Genomic DNA, 16,117 nt, shown 5'->3' on the forward strand with positions numbered 1-16,117 from the left:
TTTAACTGATATCTGATATAACTGATATATCTACATAAACTAAAATATATCATCTATGGATTTTTATTTTTAATAAAATGGCCTACTTATTTTTAGACAATTTTGATTAAAATATACAAATTTATAAATTTCAAATTATTTCTAAGTAAATATGCTTGAAAAAATATTGAATAGACAAAATATCCATTGTTGTCATAGATTGTGCTTTGAAAATAGGAAAATCTGGAGGAAATGAAACTTATGAATTTGGCATGCTACTGCAGTCTACTTAAAAGCATATTCTTCTCTATAACTCAAAAGGCTAAACTACCACATGAGACTTGATTCTAATCTCTTCTGCTTTTAATTGAAAATGAAAGTTGTGCTACATTTTAAAATTCTTTCTTTCACTTTATTTGCAACTGGGATTCATGGATATAAATTCCATTATAGGCTAAAATAATTATGCTAAGTTACTGTCCCATGTATAGTTCAATGATAAATCACTAAGTGTTTCAAACCCATATTTATAGCAATGTATGTCTTCATTAGGACCCAAAATTTAGATGATGAGTTCATTTTAACTAAAACCTTGTCCTAAAAGTTCATCATTCATATAGGTAAATGCTCAAAGAGGTACACACTCTCAACTCGTAAACCTTGAATTTTATATAAAACTTTGCTTCAAAACAACTTAAGTGTTTTCTTGTCTTCTCCTGGTCACACAATAAATGAATGAATGAGCCCCCCCACCTATCCATTAATTCGTTTCAACTTTCTATTATACACCAGGCAATATTCTAGTTCCTAAAGAGTTATTGATAAATAAGGTAGACTAGGTCCCTGATCTCATGAAACTAGTTGTAGTGTGGGAAAGACAATAGATATTTAAACTAAGTAGTTTTTAACAAGTGATAAATGCTGATATAAAAATAAAAGGGGTTAAAGTGACAGAGAGTAACAGCAGTTAGGGTTTGCAGTAAAGGCTACTTGGCTATGGTTAGTCAGGGAAGACCTGTCTGAAGAGGACACACTTAAGCTGAGACATGAACGGCTTTAAGAAAAAGCCATGCAAAGATCTAGAGAAAGAATATTCGAGGCAGAGGTCAAAGACCCTGAGGCAGATGCAAGCTTGATGTATTCTTAAGTCAGAGGGAGGGACTTCCCTGGTGGCACAGTGATTAAGAATCCGCCTGCCAATGCAGGGGACACGGGTTCGGGCCCTGGTCTGGGAAGATCCCACATGCCACGGAGCAACTAAACCCGTGCGCCACAACTACTGAACCTGTGCTCTAGAGCCCGCGAGCCACAACTACTGAGCCCACGTGCCACAGCTACTGAACCCCGTGCGCCTAGAGCCGGTGCTCCTCAACGAGAGACCACCACAATGAGAAGCCCACGTACCACAATGAAGAGTAGCCCCCGCTCTCTGCAACTAGAGGGAAGCCTGCACGCAGCAACAAAGACCCAACGCAGCCAAAAATAAATAAATAAATGAATTAAGTAATTTAAAAAAAGTTATAAAGTCAGAGGGCGCATAGTAGGAAAGAAATCAGTCAGAGAGGTCATAGAGGAGTGACATGATCTGATTTACTTTTTTAAAAGATTACCCTGCCTACTGTATAAGGACAAGAGTGGCAGTAAAAAAAAAAAGAAATTTTAATAATTCATAAGAGAGAGAATGGTGGCTGGGACCAAAGGGGAATAGAAAAAAAGAGGATTTATTTCAGATTATTGAATATGCCAAACCCAACACCCTATATTTGGCTAAGAACTCAACCATGCATGAGTGGTCAAAACAAACACATAATCTGGGCATCTGCTGGTTTACTCCAGCTAATGTGAAAAAAAGCCTGGGAAATGAGCAGGGAAGGCCTTCTCTGGATAAAGGCCTATTCCCTTCTCTCCAAAGTTTCCACTTTATCAATTATGTTTTGGATTACACATTAATGTGTAATTTGGATTATACATTACACACTAATGTGTGTAATTTTGCTTGCAAATATAAACATATGTACAGAATAAAAATACTGATAAGAAAACTGCTCGTAAAATTGTCACTGCTTTGTCTGAAACTACTATCATATATAATTTTGAGTAGATAACGTACTTTTTATAGACACTAGAGCCTTCCTTCTGATAAGTATTCAACCATTCTTCACCTCCTGCCTTGTATTATAATTGTTTCTCATCTCTAATATAAGGCTGTAAATTCCATAAGGGGGTATATTATTCTCGTTGTATGATCCACAGTAGCTTGAGTCGTTCTTTATGGATTATAGGCATTGCATAAATATGTATGTGTGTCTGGATGAACAGATGGATGGATGGAGGGGTGGATAATTGAAAAATTACAGAAGTTGGTTGGTTTTATTGTGTTTGGGGCTCATTTTCCCTCTAAAGAAATGCATTCATATGTCACTTGATAGTATAAACCACAATAATTATGACAGCTAATTAAAAATAAAACAATCAAACAAAAATAATGTAACAAACACAAGAGGCTTTACCTGAAGCCACAAAGTGAATTAATAGATTTGTTTCAATAAAAGCAGCAAAATAATGATGGATGCCTCTAAAATCTTGGACATAGCTAAGTAACAACTGTCCCAGCTAATTTGGACACTGAATTTCTATTTTCTTTTAATAAATATATTTTAAAGTATTTATCCAAGATTCATGTTAAAAAAGTCTAATGGACTGTAATCATATACACTGTCAAATTAAGAGCTATGTAAGAGTTCAGATAATGCTTGACAAATGTTTTGCTTAGCACTATTGAAGTATTTGCAATACTTTCTGATTTAAGATTTTACTTTTGACTTATTTTGACTTATAATCTTTAACTGTTAAGAATAGATTACCATCTTATTTAAGGATGTAATAAAGAAAATGTTCTAAATAAGTTTTGAGATCTTCTCCCATCCTATTTTGAATTGGAAAAGATTCTATCTTAAACATTTTTATGTAAGATTCTTAAACAGTATAGTTTAATAGGGGGTAGGAGATCATGAGGACTAAATTGACTACTCTATGTTATTGCATTCATGATTTATGAATATAAAAGTGCTTTGTAAACTGTAAAGTGAAATATAAAAGCTGTTGTTTTTTAGCAGCATGATAATGCTGATCTCTGATATTTGAACTGCCTTTCTAATAATATAATAGCCTGTTTCTCTCTAGATGAAGTCTCATCATAACACAACTGAAGAGCAAAATTATACACTTTTAAGACATACCACTGAGTAATCAGCTCCCTTCAAAAGGATGTTTTGGCTTAATAATGAAAACATCTTAATAACTGAAATTATTACCCACTGAGTTACCGTCACTATAATGTTCTAAAACAGACAAATTTCCTGGAATGAGAAATGCTGCCCTGTTAACTGATGTTACTTAAGGAAAATTTCTATAAAAGCCATCCTTGATGTGAAAGTCATCATCTCTCCCCCCTCCCGCCCTCCTTCTTTTCTTTTTTCCTCTGCCCTCCCTTCCTCCATCCATCCTTCTCTCCTTCCGTCATTCCTTCTTTCTTCTTCCTTTTCCACCCCTTCCTTATAAGTATTTTTAAACTATAATCATTAAGCGTAAGAGGGATTTTCCATTTGCTCTCTTTCTACCTTAATACACTCAACTAATAGCATGTTATCCACCTCCTTAAAAAATTCAGTCAAGACTTGTTCAAGTTTGATTTTATATCCCAAGAAAAGTAGCAGAAGAGTGCTTCATGCTTAGTGTGTTTGCAATAAGGTTTGCTGTTGAAATGCCCTAAATTAAAGTCTTTTGCTCATTCATGTCCCCTACGTTTATTCCAGAATTATGTTGAGTATATGTGAAGTTGGCTATTTTATTTTACAGTGCTAAAATATAACTCATACGTGAATTGTGAGTTTGTTTAAAAAGAGAATTTAATGATTTTCCTCTAGTCTCCTATATTTGTTATAACTGATAAATAATGGTATGGTTTCTGCTCATTCAGTTGTTAATGTTTTCAAAACTTTTTATTATAATCCCCTTCTGATTGAAACACCAAAGTCGTCTCCTTTAGTAGTCAAGAAATGTCCTAGGACCTGAGTAAATATTTAAAAGGCATCTGATACCTATAGTAATATTTCCTCAAAAGTCTGTTTGGTGTGGGTCCACACAAACGGCAGGTGTTCCTACAGAGTGTCTGTGACAGGGAGAAATGAGATACTAATTAGTTCATACTTGCACCAGGAGTGATAAATTCTTAAATGCCATCAATTATGTTTATCAAGATGTCCTAAATTATTCACTGATCAGTGCAGAGATACATAGACACAGTTATTTGGAACTTATTAATACTGCTTGAAAATGCTACATTTTCTTAAAGTGCTAGTTAAATATACTGGTTAACTTATTGTTTGAGGAAACAGAATATTAGCAGAATACATTTGTTTCATGTTTCAAAAAATGATTTGGCCAGGATTGCTTTCTAAATAAAGATTATTTATAAAGGACATATGGTTCCAATTCCAAAGTCAAGATTATAATTCTGCATGTTTTTATTTCAAAAAGAAATTCCATATGTTTAATCTCTAATTGAGGGTATAGATATAAATGTTTTTATAGATAGTTGCCATGCCCGCTCCTTCATCTGTATGCGTATGTGAGCGTGTATGTGTGTTCGTGTCTGTGTGTGTGTGTGTGTAGATGGATAAGTAGATATTCTATCATGTGTATACATGTGAGGACCTATTACTTTGGCTGTGAAAATATTGCTTATGGAGTTTTAAAAAATAAAAGTATTCACTTATGATGTAAGAGTAAGTTAAAAATCAAGATAATAAATCATAGCTACTTTATGATTACATCTCTATAAACAACAGCAATAAAGCTATGCAGAAAAAAAAGAGAATTACATAAAGATGTTCCTATTAGTTACTTGTGGTTAGAGGACTATGAGTAAGTCTTTAATTTCTTCTCTCAGTTTAAAAAATATTTCCATAATAAAAAATCAATTGCACATTAAATGAAAAGGGTTTTCCTCAGTTAGAGAGAATTTATTTCAAAAATAATTTTCTCTTATATCAAGATAGGGGCCTTTTGTAAGTACATATAATTTCCCTTAATTTTTTTTTTTATCTAGTAGTAAAAAAAAAAAAAAAAAATCATAAATATTGGATCATTAGTACCCCATAGAAAATTTGTATTTTTTTTTCTTTTCTTTTTTTTTAACATCATTATTGGAGTATAATTGCTTTACAATGGTGTGTTAATTTCTGCTTTACAACAAAATGAATCAGTTATATATATATACATATGTTCCCATATCTCTTCCCTCTTGCGTCTCCCTTCCTCCCACCCTCCCTATCCCACAGAAATTTGTATTTTAAACCAAGGGCATTTAAGAAGACATATGAAAAAGTCTCACTTAAAATACTTCTTTTGTTCATTCTTTTTAAATCATGGATATGACTAAGATTTAACAAAAAAGGAATATAAACAGCTCATTACCAGGTCTAAAAAGTTTTTTCCCCCCACAAGCTAACCTTAATTTTAAACTTATTGCTGTGATTAGACGGTTTCTACTTTTAAAACTCTGTACAGATTGGCCAGATGTAGGCTCTTCCATTTGTATACTTTACTAACAGAAATTTCAAACTGTATTTTCAAAAAGTGATCTGCATGGTTTTAACTGAGCCTAGTGGAATGAACAGATTTTCTTAAGTAAAAAAATCTCCATCTTTATTAAATTTGTTATCAGTTTGCTCTCTAATTCTTTGATAATACACTGATCTGCTTAACTTAAGTAGATACTAGGAGGAAGACAGGAATTTTTATTAACTATTTGAATTCTCAAAATTACTGTGTGTTTTAAATGTCTAAGAGCACAATCTATTAATATATTCAAGTGTGTTTGAAACGCTAAGTTTTAGTGGTTGTTGTTCTTTGGTTTTTACCACTGAATGCTCTTTGGCTCCTCTCTGTCAATGCCTTTTCACAATGTTTGGATTTGGTTGTATTAAAAATATCTAAGTATTATAAAGGACAAGAGTGGGTATCAGAGAATATGGATTATAATTCTGGTATGCTACTAAATAGCTGTCATCTTGGAGAAATAAACTCTCTGTGCTTAAATTTCATGTTATTTATGAAAACAGAAAAATCAACCAGATATTATCATTTTATTCATAATAAAAGAAATATTGTATTTTACTTTACAATATCAACTCATCTAGCCTTAAGGAGTTTCAGTAAAAGCAGACTTTCTCTAAGTAATAACCAAGATATTCTGTGGGGAAATGGGGAATTTTACCACATAAAGAACAATGGCCAAAGTCATATTTGAACTATTCTCAATCATGGGGGTTATATTTATCAATTTATTTTATCATTAATAATATTTTTGAAAATTTTATAAGGACTGCTGCCTATTGCTCATTCATTTGCATTCATTCATTTGACCTTCATTAATAAATTCATTACAGAAAACTTGACACTCTGTAGAATACAATTCTTGATTCCTTGGCTTTCTGTCTAGTCATTTTCTTATGGTCCCTTTTTGTATTAGAAATACTTAGTGTATTTAGCCCAGCATTCTAGATACCCTGACCCTCAGATGAGATCATTACCCAAGGGCCTGAGATAATAGCTACTCCAGTCCCCTTATAGCCAGCCCCCCGGTCCCCCAGCAGAGTGTCAAGTTCCTCTGTATAGGTTTTTTTAAAAAGTGTGTGTAAAAGTGATAAAGCAACATTTAAATTTAAATCAGCAAACATGCTATATGTTTCATGCCTATTTTGTTTTTTAATACTCACAACACACAAAGCCATTTGCATGTATTAACATTATAGAGGTTTAAAATTAAAACGTAAAATCTCACAGCACTTTAAAAGAAGTCCCTGCTCTCAATTTATATCATTATCACATAAGTTTCTTAATAATGTACCTAGATTAAATGTTTGAATTCATTTTTATTTAGATCCTTTCAGATTGTTTCAATATATCATTGACTAGGTTGTCATTGTCACAGTTTTGCAGAGGATTTATCCTAATCACTGTGTTTTTCCTCCGACAGCTCTTTCAAGCATTTGATTGGAGGACTGGATGATGTTTCTAATAAAGCATATGAAGATGCAGAAGCTAAAGCAAAGTAAGTGAAATTTTGGGGGGTCTTAATTTTGATTTTCAAAAAACAATTTTGAATAGAAATGAGATCAAATATTTTGTTGGACTTAAAGCTCTACACTCTGACAGGAAGAAAGTAGCTACTTAAGAGTAAAATAAGCAAGCTATTCAAGGTAATTATTACATAGTATACTTGCTTAGTAAGTACCTCTCTCCTTGAACATGAAACCTTAATTTTGTGAGGAAGATCATCTGCACAAGGGAAAATGGTTAGTTTAAAATCCAGTAAAACAATTGAATGTTAACACATTATTTCTTCCACTGAAAACACTTTCTGAATGAATTGCGGCTGTGTTCACCAGTTGCTTGTGAAATTGTATGAAAAATAATAACGCTGGAAATATTTTCTCGTGAATACACCGTTGCTTTACATTGAACTTTGTCGATGAAAATTAATCAGTGGATCTAAAAAAGAAGTGGAAAATTTTATTCAAGTCAAATTTGAGGATTATAACCTGGGAAGAGCAGCTCAGAAAGCTCTGAGAACTGTTCTGCTTATTAGAAGTCAAGGCACAGTTAAACAAGTTATTTGAGACAGAGGGCTGTACATCAAATGATGTATTATTGACATAATCCAGATCTAAGTGTCATATGACCCCTTATGAGTTCAAGCAGGAAAGTTATCATTAAGGAGTTGTCTTATTGACGCTAGGAGAATGTTGCTCTTTTTGGTTCAGCAGATATTTCTGCCTATGGGGAAGGTTTGGTCGATGCATAATACAGATACACAGGCACAGTGAGGGGAGAGAGGAGGCCAAAGGGCAGAGTAAAATTTTTGTTTGAATTTTCTTGTCTTGCCATAAAATGAATTTTAGTTCACAACTTCAATGACACTAAGTTATCATAATGATATGAGATAGTACATATGCCATTAATTGTCATTTTTGTATAACAAAGTACCTTTTTATCTACTAGAATAATTTACTTTAAAACAAAGCTTTAACTTTTTTTTAAACAAAAAATGTGAAGTAATTTGAGATTGGCTTTTTCTGCAAAATTGTTAGGTTATTTTTTTTAAAAAGTGTAATCTATTTAATTCTCCTCTTTCTCCCAAGAAAGTAACTTAAGTAAAACCAATTTAGTATTTGATATCATACAGGATACCTGAAGGATTAAATCAACAAATATCAGTAAGTAGATAGTGCAGGGGAAGAATTTGATTGGTTGGTCTTGTAGTCACCTAAAAAACAAAAGGAATAAAATAATTTCTTTTGCCTTGAGAGCCTATGAAGATTAAAAATTTGGGCTAGTACTAATTGACTAATTACTATTATTCATTTTGACTGATAAAATTGTATTATTTTCAAAGCTGTATAAAGATATTCACATTTTCTTCTCTATATAGTTTGCTTTTGTTTCCTCTGTTCCTTGGAGGGACACAGACTTACATCCTGTAGTCAAATGCCAGCAGTGCCTCTGCTAAGATTTGCGGAGGAAATTACACAAAGCCAGTTTTAACATCAAACTCCACACAGTCCTCAGTATTGCCTGTACTGTGGCTGATTGGTATTAATTTTCTGATTTTCTACATTAGGTTAAAATACATATTAATGCTAAGTTTAGACTTTAGTTTCTGGTAGTTACACTAGTCATCCTGAGATGGTAGAGGGGGGCCATTTAAGGTACCTTATCAGTTTTAAAAGTTAACACTTTTTTATTATTAGACATTATCCCTAGAGGAACATTTTCTTGCAGTATAAAAGCTCATATTTATAATTTATGGCAGCAAAGTTTTTCTTGAGTTTATATATTCAATTAAGGTTACTATGGGTCGTTTTATATGTATTTATATTTGTATATATACATATACACACACACCACTTTATATAAATGTGTCTTTATATATACAATTAGTGCTAATCTTTAAAATTTGTCTAGAATCTACCTGAGCAACTATTTAAATATTTGTAGAGTTACTGGAAAAGTCAAAGGTCTTTTAAACTAAAATATTCTTTGATCTATTTCTGTTTCTCTGTTAAACTTTAGACAGATTCTCTAATGAAAGTTTTCGTATAACTCCTATTTACTCTACCCAAAGTCGAGGCCAGTCACTGGCTTAAAATTGATCAGTGGCAGGAAAGCAATTATGAATTAGTTATATCCTTCTCAGTGTACTGTTGGCCTTACAAAGGTTAAACTGTGTGTGTATCTCATGAATTCTGGGCATTTATGGGTTCACTTGCACATGCTTCAACTAAAGGTAGGAAGTAAAACAAATACACTGAAATTCAGATTCAGACAATTTAGAAGATAGGTGTGGCAACAGTTCTTCACATTGGAAGAGAATCCATCAGTATGAAAAACATGATTCTGAATGAGGACCAGAAGCCTCGAGTTCTGTTCCGGGCTCTGTCATTTCCAACCAAGTGATTTTGGTCATGTCTTAACAGCTGTCTCTCAGTATCATTATCTTATCTATGAAATATTATTTTTGTGATTTAATTAATGGTGATATGTAAAAATACTTGGTAAATTATAAAGGGCTATAAAAGTGGATGGTGTTGTTTGTAGAAGTAATCATTGGAAATATACCCTAATGCGTTTGCTAGATGGTTTGATTTATACACAATTATTGCATATGTATTATGTAAACTAATTTTATCTGGGCAAGGAGTCTTTAATCTTATGTAGGCAAACTGGTCTCAATTTAGTAGAATGTTGTAAAATTAAACCTAGACTGGAAAATATCCATAAATATCAATTTTATAAAAATAGAAACATTTAGTTAAAAGAAAGTTCAATTATGATTAAAGAACAAAACGGGCAATGAAATGATGACCTACATCTAAGTATTGTTATTTGAACTATTAAATTTAATAGATTACAAATTAGCCATTATATTTATACTTGAATATAAATCAACTAGGATAAATTAGTTTGAATTTTTCTATTCAATTAATACTAAATCCAAATGAGTACATAACCCACATACCTTAATATTGATTATTATTTAGAAAATGGGAATAACTTGATTAAAAAAAGTCTAGGATCATTGATCTAAATTCCAGAGAGATTGATAATGTAAACTTTATTCCTCAAAATAGCTAAATAAATAAGTAAATACTGGAGCAGGTGTTGTGATGCTTTCTACACTGTTAGCATTTTATAGCTTTCTAATAAATAATGAACATCTGAAGATTTCTGAAGTTGAAAGCATCTTTTTAATTAGGGATCCTATCACCCAGAGTAGGTAAACTGTAAACTATTCCCCAGGGAAAACTTTTTAGTTGAACTAACACATTTAAACATCTATTTGTGTTAGCACTCTTTTCTCTGTGTTGGATTTCTTCCCCTTAAGTACGTTATGCCTTCACTTTGTATTTAAGGAACTTATAAGTTTTGCCAGCATTGCAGGAAATCCAGGAATGGCCTCTAAGCTAAATTCCCTGGGTAATTTTGTTAATGCCTCTAAATTTCTATACAGATCGCAAATTCTGTACCATTTAGAATTGAAGTCATGATTTGGCTCCACTGTGTGAGCTTTATTTTTCAAAGTCCGCTTGATTTTGCAAAATCCACTAAAGATAAGATTAATATTTTTTAAAACCCAACTATAATGATCATATTATTTATGCACGTGAAGTAATTGTTGGTATTGCCTCATTGACTATGCCTATTTGCAGTAAAAAGAAAAAAGTAGGACTGACTTTAAAAATCGATTCAGTTGAGACATTTAGAAACTCAATCATAAGAAACTTATTAGCTATTAGCACAACCAGGCTTCAATGGCAGAAAACAGACCATCCCTTTCAGAGAAACCATACCAAGCATTCAGTTTGGATGGCTGGTCCAAGAAGATTGACTTGAAAGAAATATCCCAGTGAAATGGTTCTCAAAACTGCTCTGCTGCAGGATATGTGCCCTTAGCTTGTCTCACGAGATATAGTTCCTACAAAGAAAACTATTCGTGACAGAAACTTTACCTTTATGACATGTTTAAGCTTCTCTTGATTGCTGCTAATTATCCAGTAAGGACTTCTCTTTGTAAAATATGAAGTTATAACCACAAAGACATTAGAAGAGACAACCTTAGATGGAAGGTAAGGCTCATTAAACCTTATTTAGAGCAGAAAGTAGCATATATGATGAAACGTACACATTATTTTCCTTAGAGACTATGTATTCATTCATTTAATAAATATTTAGAAATTTACTCATGATGAGTCAGGCGTTGTATTTTACAGTGTGCATAGCAAATAGAAAACATATTTTCCAATAGTAAGGATCTTGCAGTTTAGTAGGGAGCCTGATGTGTAATTCCATGATGATTTTCAATATTTACTTCTAAGAATAAATTATGATACTTAGTATGATAAAATACTGTTTTGGTAGAGAGACCTATCTCTATATTTACACCTTGTCTTGTAAAAAACATAAATAAATAACCATCCAGAAAATCAAATAGAAAAATGAAGATGTTCTATTTCATTCTAAGTATTTCTGATATATGAACACAGAGTACTTCTTAAATGAAATATTTTCAAGTTATAGTATCATTTCATTCTTATTGTTGAATATTGTACTCAGCAGTTATAGGCAAAACATCTCTTTTTCTGAATAAAAAACCTATATATATTAGCAAGTTAAGTTGAAATATACTATATTTATATTTATTATAATCATAGGAATTTTTAATATAAAGGTGGCTCTCCAATAATGTGATTTACATATACCACAGCTATATTCCGAGATTAGGGTCATATAGAGCAGAGAAACAAAACAACAAATTAAAGTCAGTGTTTTATTTATAATGATGTTTCTTTTTAATTAAAACGTTTTATATTTTCACTTTAATAGAAATAATACAGTGATATAGATTAAAAAAATAAAAATCACAGTCTAAACAAATCAAGTACAACTGCTATTAACTATCTTTGTGTTTTAAAATTATACTTATAGTCATTTACAACTTTATATCCTGCTTTTTTCAGTTTAGCACCCATCATATTATAAACACTTATGATACAATTATGTATACTTCTTAAACATCATTTTGGTGAGGACCTGATAACACAATGAGTGGAGCCTAGTATTTCAGACTGATTCAATTTGTACCCTTGTTGATTCAATTTACTGTGCCTTTGAAAGTAATTCCTGATCACTTTTTCAAAAAAAAAAAAACAAAAAACAAACAACAACAAAAAACCTCTAAATTGTTCCCATCTAACAGCAATTTTCAAATTATTTTATGTCATGACACTCATAGAAAATGGGTATAGAATATGGTACCAATTGGCTCAGCTGCCCTAGATTCTATCCTGCTGCTCTGAAGGCTGAAGGGATTCATATCTAAGCCCTTCAGTTGAGAAGCTCTAACAGCTATATGAATATAGATTCATCAGTGCATTTATTTATGATCTAAGTTGATGATTCTTATATTGTTTTCCATTAGGAACTCTTTCTTATGGCAAAATCTCTGTAAATCTCTGAGTGTGGTCATGTTTTTTAATCTACATTACTTGGTAGATAGGTAGGTAGGTAGGTTGGTTGATAGATAGATAGATAGATAGATAGATAGATAGATAGATAGATAGATAGATTTAAAGACTTCCTGCAATGATCCGGCAGCCCATGATGTAACAGCATCATTCATGTTCATTCAATTTGTCATATACATTCATATATTTAACAAATATTTTCTGTGTGCCTACAAAATGCTACATATAAAGCAATGAATAAAACAGATATGCTCCTCGCCTTCATGGTACCTGTGGTCCAGTGGAGGAGAGAGAGACACACATTAATTATTCTGCGAAGATTTCCCTGAGGAAGTAACATTTTAACTATATTTGAGCTGAATTTTGAAGAATTAGCTGGAACTGACTGGGAAAGAATTAGATGGTATTAGTTGGGTAAGGAAGTGTAGATAGCATTCTAGACAGACAAACAAAAGTACATGTACAAAGCCCCCAAGATAGGAGACAACATTACATATTCAAGGAACCAAGGTACCAATATGGCTGGGACTTAGAATATACAAGATGGAGATCAGATGTTAAGGATTTAAAGAAAGCACTTCAGGCTTGTAAGCTAGCAAATGAGATGAGTTGGTTTATAATTAAACACTCTTTCCTCTGATTGGAGGAGTGAAAAAGTGAAAGCAAGGAGAACAACCAGAATATTTTCCTGGTAAAAGCTGATGGTAGACACAGGACTAGAACGAGAGCAGTGTGAGGAGAGAAAAGCATTTGAGAGCTAGTTAGGTGGCAAAGCCAATAGGTCTCCTTAAGGAAATAGATATTGGTGATGAAGGGGAGAAAGGTCAGGGATGATGCAAGGATGTTTGGTCTGGAAATCAGCGGCAGGCAGTAGCTTTCACGAAGACAGAGAGGGATGGTTGCCAGATTTGGAGAGTGGAATAATCATGACTTGATTTTTGCTCAGGTTAAATATGAGGTGATTTTGAGACATGGTTAGGCAGGTCTGGAACTCAGAGAAGAGGTTGGTATTTATGTGAGAATAATGAGAATTTAGATGGTAAGTGGTAATTAAAGATGTGGATGAGAGAGAAAGCAGTGTATGAAAGGAGTATGGCACTGAGGATTGATTCTTGAGGAACTTTAGCATGTAAAAATCAGGGAAAAGGAAAGGATTTCACACAAAAACATCCACAGCCAAAGACTGAAAACGAGAGAAGAGAGTAGAAGGAAAACCAGACGGCATCACAGAAGACAAAAACGGAGTGTGTTTCAAGAATGGAGGAGGAGACCGTGATATTGTATGTTGTTGAGAGTTCTAGTGTGTTAATTAACAAGTGGCAATTGAATTTATCAAACCACTGGTTCATTTTCATCTTAGGATGGAGTGGTAGGGATCAAGTCCCCTAAATGTATTGAAAATGAATCTGATTTGAAGAAGTAAGAGTCAATAAACTTATACAGAATTAGAAGAAATTTCAAGGAAAATAGCCAGAAATGTGTAGTGGATGATTATGGATCATCAGTATTGAGAGAGAGATGAACATGTTAATTCCAGTAAAGAAGGAGAGAGTATAAGATTGAGGGAGTTTAAGCAAGAGGGTCTCAGGTCCTTTTAAGTTTCATAGACAAAAGCAGAACTTCAAAGAAGTCAGACCATATCCCTGGGTAAAGGTTATACCACTTTGTGAAGTTATATTTTTTTAATTTTTAAATTAATTTTTATTGGAATATAGTTGATTTACAATATTGTGTTAGTTTCTGCTGTACAGCAGAGTGAATCAGTTATACATATACATATATCCGCTCTTTTATAGACTCTTTTCCTATATAGGTCATTATAGAGTATTGAGTAGCATTTGCTGTGCTATGCAGTAGGTTCTTATTAGTTATCTATTTTATACGTAGTAGTGTGTATATGTCAGTCCCAATCTCCCAATTTATCCCTCCCTCCCTTTCCCCCTTGGTAACCATAAGTTTGTTTTCTACATCTGTGATGCTATTCCTTTTTTGTAAATAGGTTCATTTGTTCCATTTTTTGAGATTCCACATATAAGCGGTATCATATGACATTTGTCTTTCTCTGTCTGACTTACTTCACTCAGTATGTCAATCTCTAGGTCCATCCATGTTGCTGCAAATGGCATTATTTCATTCTTTTTTGTAGGTGAGTAATATTCTATTGTATGTACGTACCACATCTTCCTTTTCCATTCTGCCAGGACATGGAAGCAACCTAAATGTCCATGGAAGTGATTGCTTAGTTAAGAAGGTTTTCACTTTTCTGTCTCACATTATGTAGTATTTCTTTAGGTTTAAATATTGTCCTCTCTCTAAAGAAATATAAAACTTAAAAATTCTCCTAAGAGGAATTAAACATTTTTTCGTAACATCATAGCATAAATTTGCATATAAGTTCCTTCTCCAGAGATAACATGAGCCTTCCCCTGAGCACAGAGAGGAAAAAGCAGCACTGAACAAGAAGGCACTAATAGGCAAACCCCCCTCGGAATCACCATTTTTGGCCTGACCTACTCCCCTCACCATGTACCTCAGTGCAAAATGTTCACTTATTCTCCGCCTCGACCCAGAAAAGGGACTCTCATCGTAGATGCACATAATACAAAAAGAAAAGTTAAAAGTAAACAAGAAAGATGAAACTATGGTAAAAAGCCAGAAGTAAGGCTAAGTCTACAAAGCAGGACCTGTGGCATCATCACCCAGGAAAAGAGTGTTGCACAAAACATTTAGATGCACCAGGGTTGACTCTGACTTATTGCTGCTGAACCAGCGAAGCACCGCTCACTTCTCCCGACTCTAGAACTATAAAGAATGTTGCCTGCATATGGGCCACTCTTTTGGCCCTTTTGATGTAGTCCAAATAAATAGTTTATTACTATTTCTATAATTAGTCCTCACTGATTTAAAGCTCCCCTCTGTTTACAAGGCTATTTGCAAAGGAACATTTTAGTCTGATATTTTCAGGATTACTTTTGGTGCCAGCTTTGTTGTTTGACACAATGTGACAGCATTGATGTTCTCTCGTTACATTTGATTACCAGAGATAATCAAACGGTTATCTGACGGTTGCTCTGTGCTCTTTGACTTGCAGAGGGAGCTACCTATGTTGCTCCGACCTTTGAAAATTCACTCATCAAATGCACCTCAAAATACATGAGGCTATGCAAATCAGAAAAGGGATGTATTGTTTGGTAACATCTTCCCAAATGCCCCAGGGTCGTCTAGCATCTAACTAATATGAGATTTTAAATGCACAATCAAATGCACATGGGGTTGCTCTTTTGAACACCCTGACTTTGAAATTTTGGCCTTTCTTATTAGTGTTTTTCTGCCAAGCATTTTAGAGTAAAGATCTTAGTATTCCCACAATCTTATCAACAACTTACTTCAACCAACTTGGTTTTGATCTAAGCAATTCTCAGGGAAATGAGCCTGGAAAATTGTTTTTCCCCCTATGGAAAGAATTCAAGTGAGTAATATCCTGTCTCAAACTGGGAACTATATGCCAATTAAATGGAAAGAACACTAAGAATGGTATGAAATAGCCC

At 33.3% G+C, this 16,117-nt stretch overlaps 1 protein-coding gene across 2 annotated transcripts in view; it reads left to right on the top strand.

Annotated features, from left to right (window-relative positions):
- Positions 1-16,117, top strand: part of PRKG1 (protein kinase cGMP-dependent 1) — a 1,078,644-nt gene that overhangs the window by 962,858 nt on the left and 99,669 nt on the right. For both annotated transcript variants that reach the window (XM_033841580.2, XM_033841582.2), the window contains exon 9: positions 7,022-7,096. In XM_033841580.2, coding sequence (XP_033697471.1) covers positions 7,022-7,096 — 75 coding nt within the window. The remainder of the gene's footprint in view (positions 1-7,021; positions 7,097-16,117) is intronic.

The sequence above is a fragment of the Tursiops truncatus genome, chromosome 16, assembly GCF_011762595.2.
Source record: "Tursiops truncatus isolate mTurTru1 chromosome 16, mTurTru1.mat.Y, whole genome shotgun sequence".
Taxonomy (NCBI): Eukaryota; Metazoa; Chordata; class Mammalia; order Artiodactyla; family Delphinidae; genus Tursiops; species Tursiops truncatus.